The sequence below is a fragment of the Lepisosteus platostomus genome, chromosome 20, assembly GCF_059453375.1.
Source record: "Lepisosteus platostomus isolate fLepPlt1 chromosome 20, fLepPlt1.hap1, whole genome shotgun sequence".
NCBI classification, from domain to species: Eukaryota; Metazoa; Chordata; class Actinopteri; order Semionotiformes; family Lepisosteidae; genus Lepisosteus; species Lepisosteus platostomus.
In genome coordinates this window covers 16,864,728-16,879,903 of record NC_142630.1, presented here as the reverse complement: position 1 = coordinate 16,879,903, position 15,176 = coordinate 16,864,728, and the positions used below count along the sequence as shown (strand labels likewise).

The following is a 15,176-nucleotide window of genomic DNA, read 5'->3' as shown; positions in this document are numbered from 1 at the left end:
TAACACAGACGTCATATACATTCATATTATGAGTTCATAAATCTCAGCACATATATTTCTGAAAATTACCCAGTTTGTAAGATTTATTGGGAAAATCAAAATATGAACTCAAACTGCAAAAAGCACTGAGCTGCTCTCCGCAGTGCTTGCTCCGTCTGGCCTCTGCCTCTGTGGGAGTGCTGGGAGGAGAGGAGGTGAAGAGTCACTGCCCTGCTTGTCTGTGCTCCTCCAGGAGAGAAGAGCCCCACAGCGCAGCATGTACAGGACATTCCGGCACCCAGAGGAGAATCAGGTACCCAGAAGACCTGCCCTGTGCTCTCATTTCTGTTACCATGGTCTGCTAAACGTAACGTGAGCGCTTTGAGGAGATTGCTTTTAAAGATGCCGCATAGAATAGTTCATCATTTGTGCTGTGCATATTACTCAACTGGACATAATACTGTTGTCTTTATAATGTATTCTAAGGCATTATTCTTCCTGTAATCCCTATAAGATGAACTGTATATAGGCACCCAGGAAATAAAATGATATTCTGGTCGTGTCCACTTTCGCTGATGTGAACAGAAATCTGTTCTCTAGCTCTTGAGTCAACGGTACCTCTCTCCCTCATGATCTCTGCCCGTGTCTCTCCTCCTCCAGCCTCAGAGAGTGTTGTTTCCAGAGGGAGCACCTGGCCAGGCTGGCGGGCGTGCTGGACCAGTGCACCCAGTTAGCCAAGCTGGAGTGAGTATGTGGGAACCAGGAGGGAGGGAAGCAGGCGAAGAAGCACAGTGGAACCAGGGCCGATGCTGTGTGGACAGCTTACTTGTTGACTTGCTCGTGAAGACGGTTTGCCCGACGGTGAAGTGGGGAGCTCTGGGCTGACACCGCTGGGCGGTGGAGGAGCTTGTGAGCAAGGCTGTCGGACTCTGTCGTTTCAGGGTGTCCTGTAACTCCCTGCACAGCGAGGGGCTGCAGGCCCTTACCCACACACTGGCGCGGCTGGCGTCTCTCAGGGAGCTGGAGTACGTATCGTCCGCAGCCGCCCCGCAGTTAAACAAGCAGCTGAATCCAGACGAAATGTGAAAGATATCTGACCTTATTTTATCCGTGTTCATTAGGATAAGAAACAACGGCCTCAGTTTGGAGGCGATCGAAAGCCTAGTGAAGGAGCTGACCCGCTGTCCTGAGGCCCTAGTTTTGAGGTGAGACAGACTCGGGGTCAGTAGGCCCAGGGAGGCCCTGTGTTTCCAGATAACGATAAGGTCATTGACCGATGTGGAAGTCACCAACTGAAGGGTGTGTTTGTGTGCGCAACTGTTTCTGATGACAGACTAGATCATGATAGTGACCTGCCAATCGCAAAAAGAAAAGCCAGCTTTGATGGCCAAGTCCTCCTTCTCAGTGGACCCCGGCCAGCAGGTGCTGGGTTTGCTGTCTGACAGTTGCTGGTGACTCAGTTGCCTGTGCTGCTGGAGTCTCGGACAGTCCACTAACGCCCCCGATCCCTCTGTGTCAGAGCTGAAGAGCCATGGATACAGGCTGGGGAGGCTGTTTGTTTCGTCAGCAGGTGCCTGAGCGTCAACTCAAACATCCAGGAGATCAGGTGAGTCTGTCGTGTCCTAATGATGAAGACAGGTACGTACAAACTTTCAAATGCATTAGAGGCACCACGATCTAGTCTTTTTCCTTAAGTGTCATACATCCATGATTTTAAATGCCAGTTTAAATTACAATCCCTGCAACATGTTAAGCATAGAGGAACTCATTTTCAGGCCTACACTGTGCACACCTGGGGTTCTGATGTGGTTGGAGTAAGCTGCAGTCTATAATTGGGATTTAATCGCCACTTAATACCTGCTGTGCCTTTTCAGGGTCCACAGAAACACTGTCTCTGTCACTGTGGAGAGCTGCAGTGCTGGGGACAAGGCCTCTGCTTGTGACAGGTAAAGCAAAACCCCAGTCGATTAAAGGAACTCATTGCTCTCCCAGATATCTAGGTAGGTAAATGGGTTAGGTTCCCTTTTCAGGCCATAAATGCCCATGGGGGAATGGGGGGCAAGGGCCACCATTTTTCTTGGCCATCCGACACTGGAGGTGAAAGTGATGAGATCAGCATCACGCTCCGGCCAGCTTATCGCCCCCGGAATGATTGACCCCAGTATTGGGGTGCACATGAAACGCAGCCCAAGTGGACCTGGGAGCCATCTGGAAGGAATTAGAGCTCCATCGCTTGCCCGGATTGAACCCGGGACCTTCCATTTTGTCTTGACACTGAAAGTGAACTGGATTTGTTTACCTGGCCCAGAAAATAGAGGTCAGGAGCTAGATGCCCTTGCTGTCTGAGCTACCACAGCTCTCTCTCTGATAACCAGCCCTGCGTAACCACAGTGGCTGGTGAGAGTTCACAGTTGGTCTAACCATTGCTGTCTGTGTGGTTTTGTGCTTCAGGGAAGGCAGCCGAGTAGGGAAGTCATCAGTGAAGTCAATCAGGTGAGAACTCATTACCTCTTCACCCCAGTCCTCTGGGGTCAGAGGTCGTTACCTCTTCACCCCAGTCCCCTGGGTCAAAGGTCGTTGTCTGTCTGCCCATTCTTCTGTGAGTGAGTGTGAGTGAATCAGGGAGAGTCACGTACAGAATCTTCCTCATCTGTTCCAGGTACCACCAGCTCCTTCATTACCTGGCTAGATTACTAATCCATTACAGACAATTCCGTGGTTTAAGAGCCAGTGGTGGCTGGAACCTGTGCTGGCAGAACTGCGAGGGAAACAGTTCTGTACCAGGCCAGGCGTCTTGTAGAGATCAGTGCAGCTTAGTCGCGCCGTCTTCCTCTTCGTTCTTGTGCAGCGGATCGTGCAAGTGCGTGGTTGTGAAGTAACCCTGTGTGCTTTGTGTCTCTGACAGCCTTGTGGACTGTAGACTGCAGGGACAACACCTCTCCTTCCTCCACGAGGTCAGCAGACACTGCCCACAGCTCCAGGAGTTAGAGTGAGTATCAGCCCTTCTCCTTGACCTGTCCCACAGCCAAGGAGTAGTTGCAGCGCCCCACGTTCACTCAGAGTACTGGGGTGCACAATATCTGAACACATACAGCTCCCAAAGTTTACACAGAGTACTGCGGTGCACACGTCTGAACACACACAGCACCCCAAGTTCACTCAGAGTTTTGGGTTGCACATGTCTGAACACACAGTGCCCCAGGTTCACTCAGAGTACTGGGGTGCACATGTCTGAACACACAGTGCCCCAAGTTCACTCAGAGTACTGGGGTGCACATGTCTGAATACACAGCTCCACTCAGAGTACTGGGGTGAACATGTCTAAACACACAGTGCCCCAGAGTTTTGGGGTGCACATGTCTGAACACACAGCGCCTCTGGTTCACTCAGAGTACTGGGGTGCACATGTCTGAATACACAGCTCCACTCAGAGTACTGGGGTGAACATGTCTAAACACACAGTGCCCCAGAGTTTTGGGGTGCACATGTCTGAACACACAGCGCCTCTGGTTCACTCAGAGTACTGGGGTGCACATGTCTGAACACACAGCGCCCCAAGTTCACTCGGGTTACTGGGGTGCATATGGCTAAACACACAGAGCCCCAAGTTCACTCAGGGTACTGGGGTGCACATGTCTAAACACACAGAGCCCCAAGTTCACTCAAAGTTTTAGGGTGCACATGTCTAAACACACAGCACCCTGAGTTCACTCAGAGTACTGGTGTGCATATGTCTGAACACACAGCTCCCCAAGTTCACTCAGAGTACTGGGGTGCACATGTCTGAACACACAGCTCCCCAAGTTCACTTAGAGTACTGGGGTGAACATGTCTAAACACGCAGCTCCCCAAGTTCACTCAGAGTACTGGGGTGCACAATATCTGAACACATACAGCTCCCAAAGTTTACACAGAGTACTGTGGTGCACATGTCTGAACACACACAGCGCCCCAAGTTCGCTCAGAGTTTTGGGGTGCACATGTCTGAACACACAGCGCCTCTGGTTCATTCAGAGTTTTGGGGTGCACATGTCTGAACACACAGCTCCCCATGTTCACTCAGAGTACTGGGGTGCACATGTCTAAACACACAGAGCCCCAAGTTCACTCAGAGTTCTGGGGTGCACATGTCTAAACACACAGCACCCCAAGTTCACTCAGAGTTTTGGGGTGCACATGTCTGAACACACAGCTCCCCGAGTGCACTCAGAGTACTGGGGTGAACATGTCTAAACACACAGCTCCCCAAGTTCACTCAGAGTACTGGGGTGCACATCTGAACACACAGTGCCCCAGGTTCACTCAGAGTTTTGGGGTGCACATGTTTGAGCACACAGTGCCTCTGGTTCACTCAGAGTACTGGGGTGCACATGTCTGAACACACGGCGCCCCAAGTTCACTCAGAGTACTGGGGTGCACAATATCTGAACACATACAGCTCCCAAAGTTTACACAGAGTACTGCGGTGCACATGTCTGAACACACACAGCGCCCCAAGTTCACTCAGAGTACTGGGGTGCACATGTCTAAACACACAGAGCCCCAAGTTCACTCAGAATTTTGGGGTGCACATGTCTGAACACACAGTGCCCCAGGTTCACTCAGAGTATTGGGGTGAACATGTCTAAACACACTGTGCCCCAAGTTTCTCAGAGTTTTGGGGTGTACATGTCTGAACACACAGCGCCTCTGGTTCATTCAGAGTATTGGGGTGCACATGTCTGAACACACAGCGCCCCAAGTTCACTCAGAGTACTGGGGTGCACATGTCTGAACACACAGCGCCTCTGGTTCATTCAGAGTATTGGGGTGCACATATCTAAACACACAGAGCTCCCCAGGTTCTCTCAGAGTATTAGGTCGCACGTCTGAACACACAGCGCCCCAAGTTCACTCAGAGTACTGGTGTGCACGTCTGTGCATCTGTACGATCTGTTGCAGGTAGCTTTTTAATCGAGTAAATCACCTGATAGATCTTTGTCATCTCTCTTTTAATCCAGCCTGTCCCACAACAGCATTGGTAAAGAAGGAGCTGAAATCTTGTCCTCTGTCCTGCCTCAGTTAAGAAACTTGAGAAAGCTCAGGTGAGACGCTATTTATCACAGGTACTTCACTGTTGCTGCTACCAGAACTGACCTAAGTGAATTACATTATACCTGATATTGTTGACAAGTTAGAATTATTTTTCAAACAGCAGACCTGTGACAGTTTGCAAAACCTGTTTTATCTCTGATAAATGCTATTCAGTGACTCTGCAGAAAAATACATGTTGAATTTACAGAGTGTTATTACACACCACATTGTAGTTTTTGACGAGTGAAAAAAAAAGCTTTCTCAGAGAAAACTTTTCTACCTTTCAGCCTTGAGTCGAAGCTGACGTCTGCCGCAGAGATTGCCCTGCTGGCAGAGGGGCTGGCCAGGTGTCCCAGCCTTGGCAGCCTGAAGTAAGACAGCTGGGCTCACTCTTGTGGGTGTGGGGGGGTCGTGTCGTTTTGTATGGTTGCTTGAGAAAACCTCAAATGAAAATGGATTTAGACTGATTCACAAAAAGAGGATCATGGGGGTGTCTTAACATGTCGGTGTTGCCCGACGGCAATGAGGGAGGCAGTCGAATCCAGACCAGCTGGAAAGTCTCGGGCAGCGTTGCAGAAGGACATTAGCTGTGCTATCTTGCCTCCCCCAGCTTCTCCCACAGTAGGATGGGCGACGACGGAGCTCAGGCGCTAGGAAAGATCTTCCCACAGCTGCCTCGCCTCACAGCCATCAAGTGAGTACTGATCACCAGGCCTGCAGTGTGGGCTGATCCTGGCCTTCACCTCATGCGTACAGGAACTCTTCTTCTCCGGAAGGAACATACGAGGACACAAGCATGAAAATGAAGAATTTGAGACTTGATTGCACCGTGTGATAAATAGCGTTTGTCTTTTCATTTTCAGTCTTTCCCAGTGCTCCAGTGTGTCCACAGCGGGCGGGCTCGAGATTGTTCGGGGCCTGTGCCAGTGTCCTTGTCTACAGGAGATTGAGTAAGATGTGATCTCTCCCTGATTGCTCTTGTTCCTGCCGTTTTTAATAGTAGCAGTATGAACCGTGGGTTAACAAGAATCGGAATTCTCTTTCTTTTCTGATTTTTGTCTCGCCATCAGTACCACCTCTCACAGAACTCGAGTGAGTTCCTCAGAGAGATTAATGTTTTTCTTTGCAGAAGGAATGTTTGGAATCTTGTGTAAGCATTTCTTTCTTAAAGGCCACTAGGTGGCTGCATTGGCAATTTTTTGCTGAATGTAATTCTAATTAAGTTCTAAATCAGAAGGGATGAACATAATGCCCATTAAGGAGTGTTGTAAATACAGTGGAAATCCAGTCTAAAGTCTCTCTTTTTGTCCGTTTCCAGCTTAAACTCCATCCAGCTGGATGACAGTGGCCTGTTATGTCTGAGGGAGGGACTTCTGCGGATGGAGTCTGTGAAAAACATAAAGTAAGCCGAAGACTGAACCTGCGCTGGTTGAATGACATCAGTTTATCTGATTAAAACAAATTTGAAATCGTAGAAATCAGAAATCTCTGGCCTGGGGTCTTTTTAAACAGATACCCGCTGTTGTCTGACATATCACCCTGCAGCTCTCCACTGGCAGCCCACTGAAGCTAAGCAGGGTTGTCTGTCTGCCCATTCTTCTGTGAGTGAGTGTGAGTGAGTCAGGGAGATTCAAGTACTGAATCTTCCTCATCTGTTCCAGTTACCACCACTACACTGTAGTGGGCGCTGTCTTTCGGATGAGACGTTAAACCAAGGTCCTGACTCTCAGTGGTCATTAAAAATCCCTGGGTATTTCTCGAGAAGAGTAGGGAGTTATCCAGGTGTCCAGGCCAAATTCCCACCCTCGGCCTTTACCGTGGCCTCCAAATTGTCCCCATGTATGATTGGCTTGCACTGGCGTCCCATCCAGGGTGTACCCTGCCTTGCGCTCGTTGCTGGCCAGGTTGGCTCGGGCTTCCCGCGACACCATATGGGATAAAGCGGTTTGGTAAATGACATGACTTTATTAGCCCTATACAGTTTCTTGCATTAGGAATTTGTCTTTTCGCATACCCCAGCTTGCTCTCCATCAGACACACAGACACACAGGCAGTTGGGGTTAAGGGCCTTGCTCAGGGGCCCAATGGAGTAGGATTCCTCCGCTGGCTGCGGGATTTGAACCTGCAACCTTCCAGCCACAGTTGCAGATCCTTAGCCACAGAACCACTGCTCTGTGACTTGCTGTTTTATGTGACACCTCATGAATAGCTGAAACACAGGATAGCATCATCAGGAAGAGCTACCAGATCACAAAGGGGATTGATTACTCTTAAACCCACATATATGGCAATAACACGTCTGGACCTGAACTATAAAACCCTCTACAACAGTGTGGGAAGTACACAGTGTGTGTGTTTCCTTCAGTGTGCTACAGAGGGGGCTGTTTTCGTCACAATTAAAGTCATCTCAAATCTTCACTAGATTTAGCTGTGACTCCTTGCTTCCCTTCAAACTCATGGGTTCCTGCACGAACCATAAGACTTGGACAGAAGGTACATGTGATTATTCAGACTATAACTCCGTGGCTGAGGTCTCTGTTTTCTAATTCCAGCTTGAATAAGATTGTCTCCAGCTCGGAGGGCAGAAGTGCGACGGTCCTGAGTCTGCTGAGCTCCATGAAGACCTGCAGGATTGAGGAGATAGAGTGGGTGATCTGAAAGGCGGCTGCTAGTTTAGACCCTGTGTATGAAGCAGGTGCAGTCCTGATCGCTGGGCGCTGTTTCCCCCTGCAGGGTGAATGGCATCCGGATGGGAGACAGCGGAGTGCTGGAGCTGTGTCGGCACATTCCTCTGTGGAAGGGACTGCGGAGAATCAGGTGGGCAAAGACCGCTGTCTCTGCAGGGAGATCAGACAGCAACCACAGAGCTTGCAAGGAAGAGAACAGAAAGGCGTGGGCCTCGCATGGTCCATGGTCTGGTCAGAGTTCAGCCTTATCATCTGGTGCCACAGTGTTTGGACCACAGGGTGTAACGGGAGCCGGTCCTGACTCCTGTGAAGTGCGTAGTTTAGGACCCTGTGCAGACGGTATTATCTGGAAGTGACTGGAAAACATGGTGAGGAATGGAAGGGATGGCGAACAGGGGACGGCGCCGACAGTGATCCAGGTGCCGGGAGGGGGGTGCAGGCAAACAAGTCCAAAATGGTCCAAAGGGGAAATCAGGTGCGCAGTCCAAAATCCCAAACCAGGTGATCCCTCCAAGACAAGACATGAATAAAAACAGGAACAGGGAAGGGACAAGGTAGTTAAAACGAGGCCAGGTGCTCCGAGCTGGTCAGGACGCCAATCGGAAGCCTATGCCTTCAAGCCACAGATGTAGGGCGACTTGATGCTAGGCGGGCCTCTGGGTGTCCGTCTTCCAATGCAGAGCCCTGAGCTTCAGAGGCACGAGGTTTAATTAATATACGGTGAAACCAGGGACAGGTGAACGTGATAATGAAACTAAAACACAGAAAGGGTTGGAGCGCCCTCTAGAGGAGGGATGACGATTGTGACGCAGCGCTCTGTTGTTGCGGCCTCTCCTCTGACCCCACCCTCTGTGCTTTCTCCCATCAGCCTCTCTGACAACCAGATCAGCGGAGCGGGGGGGCAGCAGCTCATCGAGGCTCTGTCCAGCTGCCGGCTTCTTCAGGAGATCCAGTAAGGAGCACACGGGTTTTGGGCAGAGCGGAATAGGAGGGGCTGTCCTGTGTGACCTACCATTTTTGTGGCCTGTTCTCCTTGGCTTAATTACTTAACTAATAGATTCAGCATGAGGTTAAATTGGTTGATTGTTAATTTGTTTATTGATGTGAGCCAACCAAAGTGATGCCCACAATCTTCCTTGCAAAAGCTTTGACTCTTGTAGTATAATGGTAATTCTGGACAGACTTTTCTTCTGGAGGAAACCCAGAGTTTGAAATCCAGAGCTTTCCATTTCAGTGCCCTGTGACTGAGGTACAGCAATGATCTTACTGAATGCATTTTAGCAATGAGAACTAATTCTTTCTCTGCAAATCAGCTTAGCCAACAACTCCCTTGGAGACACTGCAGCGCTGAAGCTGGCTGGAGTCTTACCTGCAATGACCCACCTGAAAGTGCTGAAGTAAGTGTCTAGACCCCACAAGGGCATGACTGGAATAGACACAGCTTTTAAAGAAAAGGACGGCAATCATTGAAATGGTCTTAAGAAACTATCTTTCAAACATTAAGCACATTTTAAGGGTGAGAGGAGAATAAAATAAGTCCCGTAGCGCAGTTCAGGACCCCATGTAGATGGTATAATCCGGAAGTAAGTGGGGGAAACCGGGACGCAGGCCAGAGTCCAGGAACCGGAGGATCCATCCGAGACAAACAAGGTTAAAAACCAGAAATGGATCCGGAACACGAACAGGGAATAAAAACCAGCGCTCCGAGTCCTGGACTCAGAATGTCAGGATGCCGTGATGAAGCCTACGCCATCGGGTCTCTCCTAGATCCGCCTGTAGGCGGGCATCCGGGCTTCCATCTCCCAGTGCTGAGCCAGGAATAGCGGGAGCACCAGGCTTAAATATTAACAGACAAAACAGGGGGCAGGTGCACATAATCAACTACAATCCGAAAGGGTCGGAGCACAGTGACCCTTTGTACAGATAAGATGTACAGTTTTACTGATTCAGATAAGGTGTCCGAATGGGACAGGAAGGATGTTCTTCCCAGCTCAGAGCTCAGGAGAGCGAGTGGGTCAGAAAGTGTTTCACGCTGCAAGCCTGAATGCTCATTTCCTGGAGGGAGCATGTTGGGGACCCCTGTCCTTATCCTGTGTGTTGTCTTTTCTTGCCCATTCCTGCCTGCAGCCTGCAGTCCAACCAGATTGGTCCTAAGGGAGGAGAACAGCTGTGCAGAGCCTTCTCCTTCTGTGGCAACCTGGAAGAGATCAGGTACACGTACCAATCAACACCACGATACATTGGAATATATTTAGAACAGGAATAGTAAGTGACTTAGCAGGCGCGTTTGTCTAAAGGTACAGAGGGTAGAGAGTGAGTTACATCATTAGCACCTGCTGATGTCTTCTCCTTAAGAGGGTGCAGAAGGGGCTTGGTACCCTGAAACGTTGAGTCGAGGTGTGAACTGGGTACGAATGTCCTAGCAAAGCATCCAGGGCCTGTACCTTCACTCCTGGGCCAGCCAGTTGACTTACCAGCACTGTCCAGAGTGACTACTGCAGTGCCCAGGTCGCTTAAGACTGAAACCATGTTTTAGTTATTTTCTTTCCCTGTTATCATGTGCCTTTAAATTCAACATTTAAGTTTAGTGTATTCAAAATTCCTTTGCTAAAAACATAGAAACCATAGAGGAGGCCTCCCAGCCCATCTCGCCTGTTTGGTAGTTAGCAGCTTATAGAGCCGGGGCTTCAACACCGCGTTTGGAAAAGCAGTGCCAGTTTTAAACGCCCTGCCATGTAGTTTCCACGTGTACTCTTGGGTTTGTGTTTCACTAGATGTGATTTTACAAGCTCTTGTGTTTTTGTGTACAGACCAGCACTGTATATTCAAGTGTGGATGCAAGCTGCCATCTCTGACCAGCATCGCTTTGATTTAACAGCTTGTCGGAGAACCAGATTGAGGCAAAGGGGACACTGCAGCTGTCAGATTCCCTGGTCCAGATGAAGTCTTTAAAGAAGCTGGAGTGAGTATGCTTTAGAGTTCATTTTCTTACCGCTGAAAGAAGATGTGGCAGTAGTTCCTCTCCAGGGGATGCTGGAGATACAGGAGGAGACAGGGAAACAGCTGATCTCACTCCTCGCTGCACAGACATCATCCACTGACTGCAGCTATTCATAGGGTTTCAAAGATGTTAGTGTTTGCAGGAAAATGCCTGTAATAAATTCCAACAAAATATCTTTCTTAGCAAACATGCGCTTTAGCTGTCCATGAATTAAGTTAAATGACTCAGCTGACTAAATATTAGTAAGAGCACAGTGTTTCTGTGTAACCCCAGCAGTAATGGGACCTGGATGTTAAGTTATTTTCATCTAGGGATGTCACACACAGGAACGCATACACACACACATGCACACACAAACACATGCGCACAATGGGCTCCATAACACTATTTTATTATTATTGTGTGATTTTAGGCTGTGGAAGAATGACGTATATAAGACTGAAAAGGCCCAGAACCTCCAGATTCTTAAGGAAAAATGAATGATAAATTCTTGCTGTCAATGTAACTTTCCATTGGTGAAATTTGACCTGCTGTCCCTACACCAAGCTCCCCTGGGTTCGTTATCCAAGTGTGTCTGTAAAGTTCTTTCCTTGCCAAGATAAAAATCCTTTGCCTCAGAAAGCCTGTTCTGATTTTGGAATGAACAACTGCACCAGCTGTTGGGACTAGACTTGAAGATATGGATGCATACAGCTCACATGTGCAATGTGAACAGAATGCAGGTATGGAGATATTAATGGCTACTAGGTAATGTTTTGCAAACCCGTTTCTGCTTGTAGTCTGAGGCTGGCCAAGATTGGTGAAGTGGAGTCCGTCCGCCTGGCAGCCAGCCTGGGCCACTGTGTCTCCATGGAGGAAATCAAGTGAGTGTGTCCCCATCCCTGAGCCGACAACATCTCCATCCTCTCTCACCCACCACTCCCTTCCCCCTTAGGAATAGGAATCCATTGCATTTATGCAGCAGTTTTCACTTCACAGTCTTAGGAAAAGACCCACCTGATCCTCCATGTCTTCCACCTGGGTTTAACACAGCGTGCAGATGTATGAGACACTGCTTCAGTGCTTGAATCAAGGGGCAACATTAGGGAGCCCGGGGTGGAATTTAGCTTAGACACCCCTACCCTTATGATCTTTAATGACCCAGCGTCCAGAAAGTCATCTTAATGTCACATGCGAAGGATATAACCTCCGACAACACAAGTCCACTCATCCTCCTGGAGCACTGGTTCAGACATTCTGCTCCAGGCAGAAGAGCACCGCCTAGTGGTCCACCAACACCTCTCACAATGGCAGCTCGACCTTCCTAATTGATGCTTCACAAAGGACTCAATTAAGCACCTGCCCTTACAAAACTTTCTGACTGTGGTTCTGTTTTAGGAATTGAAGACAATTGTCCGATATCACACATTCACACAGATGGCTTCCTGATTAACGCAATACATTAACACAAATACACCAGCCTTCACTGTACAGCTGAACTCATTTAAAAGGCTGAGACTGACTGTGAGGAAGTGACATTTGCTTTCAAGTTCCCCAGTCCAACTGGCACTCTGCATTGACGCTGCCTGCCTTCACACTACGGTTTGTTTCAGCCTGGCTTGGAACAGTGTTGGAGATGAGTTTGCCAAGAAGCTTGCCGAGGTTCTAACGAGATTCAAGCGATTAAAAAAACTTGAGTAAGTATCAACAGCTGTTTCAGGCATTTTCAATGTTTCTTAAAGGGAGTTTTCCCAAGAGCAGAGATATTTATTATTATATTCCAAGAATATCCCAAAACAAAAAAATTAATAAAATTACTCATGATTGCCATGAACATGTGTGCCTGTGATCTTTTGCAGTTTCGAGTGTAATTCAATAACATTCCTTGGGGCTGAAGCAATAGCAGAGAAGCTAAGATCTTGTTCGTCTATTGAGGTGATAAGGTAAGTCTTTTAATAGGGTTTATTTTCTATCCTTTAGTGAGTACAGGTGGTTGTAGATCTCTTCAAAACAACGAGGATGCACGTGGACACACCTGGGGTTTAACTGCTATGAGCAGGACGTGACAGGTTTCTTGGCCAATAGTGTCCATTACCTCAGCCCCTGAAGGCATGAGTAGTTTTATGATTTAGTTCCGCTGATATCAAGTACCTGTGTGAGGAACTTTATACACCATCCATGCACACACACATGCACAAAATGAGCTCCATAACCTATTTTTTTATTACTGTGTGATTTTAGGCTGTGGAAGAATAACATAAAGACTGAAGAGGCCCAGAACCTGCAGCAGAGAGACCCCCGGCTGAACTTCTCCTCGGCCTTGTAGGAGTGAGCCCCAGGCAAGGGCTCGGCTCTCCTGGCCTCTGCAAGTCCTCAACTAGAGGAGACTACCTCAGGAGCGGCTCATTGCCTTTTTGCACTTTTAGGCATCTTTTTATTTACCTTGTTGTGGAGCTCAGGCTATCACAGCCTTTCTAAAGAAAGAAGTGAGAAAGGTGGAGAACGAAAGTATTTAAAATGTGTGTTTGTCTTGTTTAAAGCACAATTGGAGAGCACTGCAGAGTTAAAACACAACCTGTTAACCTGTTCGAGCACAACCAGTGTCTTACATACAGCACTGAGCTTTTGTGGGTAGATGTGTTTTTTGGTGGGAGGCAAGGGATTGTGAAGGAGGTCACCTTCACCTCTGCTGGTGTGAAGGTTCCTGCTTTATGAGCTGCATAGCTGTGGATCAAATTTACTCTTCCCTTATACAGTCCATATGTTCCATCTTCTCTGCTTACTAAAACTAATGGGTTTGGTAGTGTATTTTGTGAATATTGAGCAATATTTTGATTACAAATGTGTATTATGGACATATTTCTTTCATGAAAGGAGATAAGCAGGTGTTTGTGCATCGTTGTCTGCAGAGGACAGGTGGGGAGCATGCAAACACCTGTCTTCTGTCTGCAGCCGAGCCGAGCCGTCTGGGCTGAGCCCGGCTGAGCCGAGCCGTCTGGGGCTCCTCTCACAGCGAGCCTGAGTCATGTATGTTGGCTCAGGGGGGACACCTTCGAATCCCACAACATCTACTGTAACCACATCTGTGCTCCAAAGACTCAGTGCAAACACTTCACAGAACACAAAAAAGGCAAGAATAAGGCAGCTTTACGCCTGATGGCGCGAATGTAACATTCTCTGAGGGGCTGGGAAAGTCACAGTCCATTACAATTCAATTCATGTTCTCATGCTCACATACGACTGGCTTCATAGAAATACCTGGGCAGTGTTCTCCATTCCTCTCCGTATTTATTACAGTGAACATCAGCTTTTCAGGGCCTGTCTGTTTGATTTAATTTTGTTTACAGAATACTTTTAGAGTTTTTGCTTAAATTAATGTAAGACTGGGTTGAAAACATCTGGAGTGTTGTGTGAAGGTGTGGCTTTTAGATCTGAGTTTCCCTCAGACGCGAGGAGTGCAGCTCACAGAGTGAGGCCTGTGCACAGTGCCACTCGGGGTCACTGTTTCTGTGCTTCCTGTGTTGTTTGCGAATGAGAGGTATTCCATGTGATAAATGCACAGTGTTTTGCAAATAAATCTCTTTTGTAAAACCTGTGTTGTCGTGTTGGTTTTACTGCAGTTCTCTGTAGGGAAGACCTACTGGGTTATAAAAGACCAGGTTATAAAAAGGAACGTAGGGGTCTGTAGCCCTGGTACTGAGGAGCTGAAACCCAGTTTTTCTTATAGGTAAACCTAAATCCCTTGTCCTTTAAGGATTTGGATCATATTTAAGCATATCACCCTGCAACTCACAACTGGCAGCCCATTGGAGCTCAGCAGTTTGAGCCTGGTCAGTACCTGGATGGGAGACCTTCTTGGGAAAACTAATGTTGCTGCTGGAAGAGGTGTTAGTGGGGCCAACAGGGGGCGCTCACCCTGCGGTCTATGTGGATCCTAATGCCCCAGTATAGTGACGGGGACACTATACTGTAAACAGGCGCCGTCCTTCGGATGAGACGTAAAACCAAGGTCCTGACTCTCTGTGGTCATTAAAAACCCCATCTCTCGAAAAGAGTAGGGGTGTAACCCTGGATTCCTGGCCACATTTCCCCCTGGCCTTTACCAATCATGGCCTCCTAATAATCCCCATCTCTGAACTGGCTTCATCGCTCTGCTCTCCTCCCCTCTGAGAGCTGGTGTGTGGGGAGCGTTCTGGCGCACTATGGCTGCTGTCGCATCATCCAGGTGGGGCTGCACACTGGTGGTGGTGGAGGGGATCCCCATTACCTGTAAAGCGCTTTGAGTGGAGTGTCCAGAAAAGCGCTATGTAAGTGTAAGGAATTATTCATTATTATTAACTGATCAATTAAACAAGAAACGTTCTGCGGAAAGAACAATATTCTGATTTTGACTTAAATGCACGCGCCATATGTCGGATTGATCATAGTTAAACTGCTACTTAAAAACTGATGATTTG

General features: G+C 48.2%; 1 protein-coding gene across 6 annotated transcripts in view; it reads left to right on the top strand.

Annotated features, from left to right (window-relative positions):
- nlrc5 (NLR family, CARD domain containing 5) overlaps nucleotides 1–14,310 on the top strand; it is a 35,488-nt gene extending 21,178 nt beyond the window's left edge. For 4 of the 6 annotated variants that reach the window (XM_088613844.1, XM_088613843.1, XM_088613842.1 and 1 more), the window contains 23 exons: nucleotides 233–292; nucleotides 640–723; nucleotides 921–1,004; nucleotides 1,101–1,184; nucleotides 1,499–1,585; nucleotides 1,854–1,925; nucleotides 2,431–2,472; nucleotides 2,885–2,968; nucleotides 4,980–5,063; nucleotides 5,340–5,423; nucleotides 5,663–5,746; nucleotides 5,916–6,002; nucleotides 6,371–6,454; nucleotides 7,605–7,697; nucleotides 7,786–7,869; nucleotides 8,608–8,691; nucleotides 9,053–9,136; nucleotides 9,867–9,950; nucleotides 10,618–10,701; nucleotides 11,520–11,603; nucleotides 12,333–12,416; nucleotides 12,579–12,662; nucleotides 12,961–14,310. In XM_088613844.1, coding sequence (XP_088469970.1) covers nucleotides 233–292; nucleotides 640–723; nucleotides 921–1,004; nucleotides 1,101–1,184; nucleotides 1,499–1,585; nucleotides 1,854–1,925; nucleotides 2,431–2,472; nucleotides 2,885–2,968; nucleotides 4,980–5,063; nucleotides 5,340–5,423; nucleotides 5,663–5,746; nucleotides 5,916–6,002; nucleotides 6,371–6,454; nucleotides 7,605–7,697; nucleotides 7,786–7,869; nucleotides 8,608–8,691; nucleotides 9,053–9,136; nucleotides 9,867–9,950; nucleotides 10,618–10,701; nucleotides 11,520–11,603; nucleotides 12,333–12,416; nucleotides 12,579–12,662; nucleotides 12,961–13,045 — 1,870 coding nt within the window. In that variant the 3' untranslated portion in view covers nucleotides 13,046–14,310. The other 2 variants (XR_015928674.1, XM_088613845.1) reach the window with 2 other exon arrangements.
- The last annotated feature ends 866 nt before the right edge of the window (nucleotides 14,311–15,176 follow it).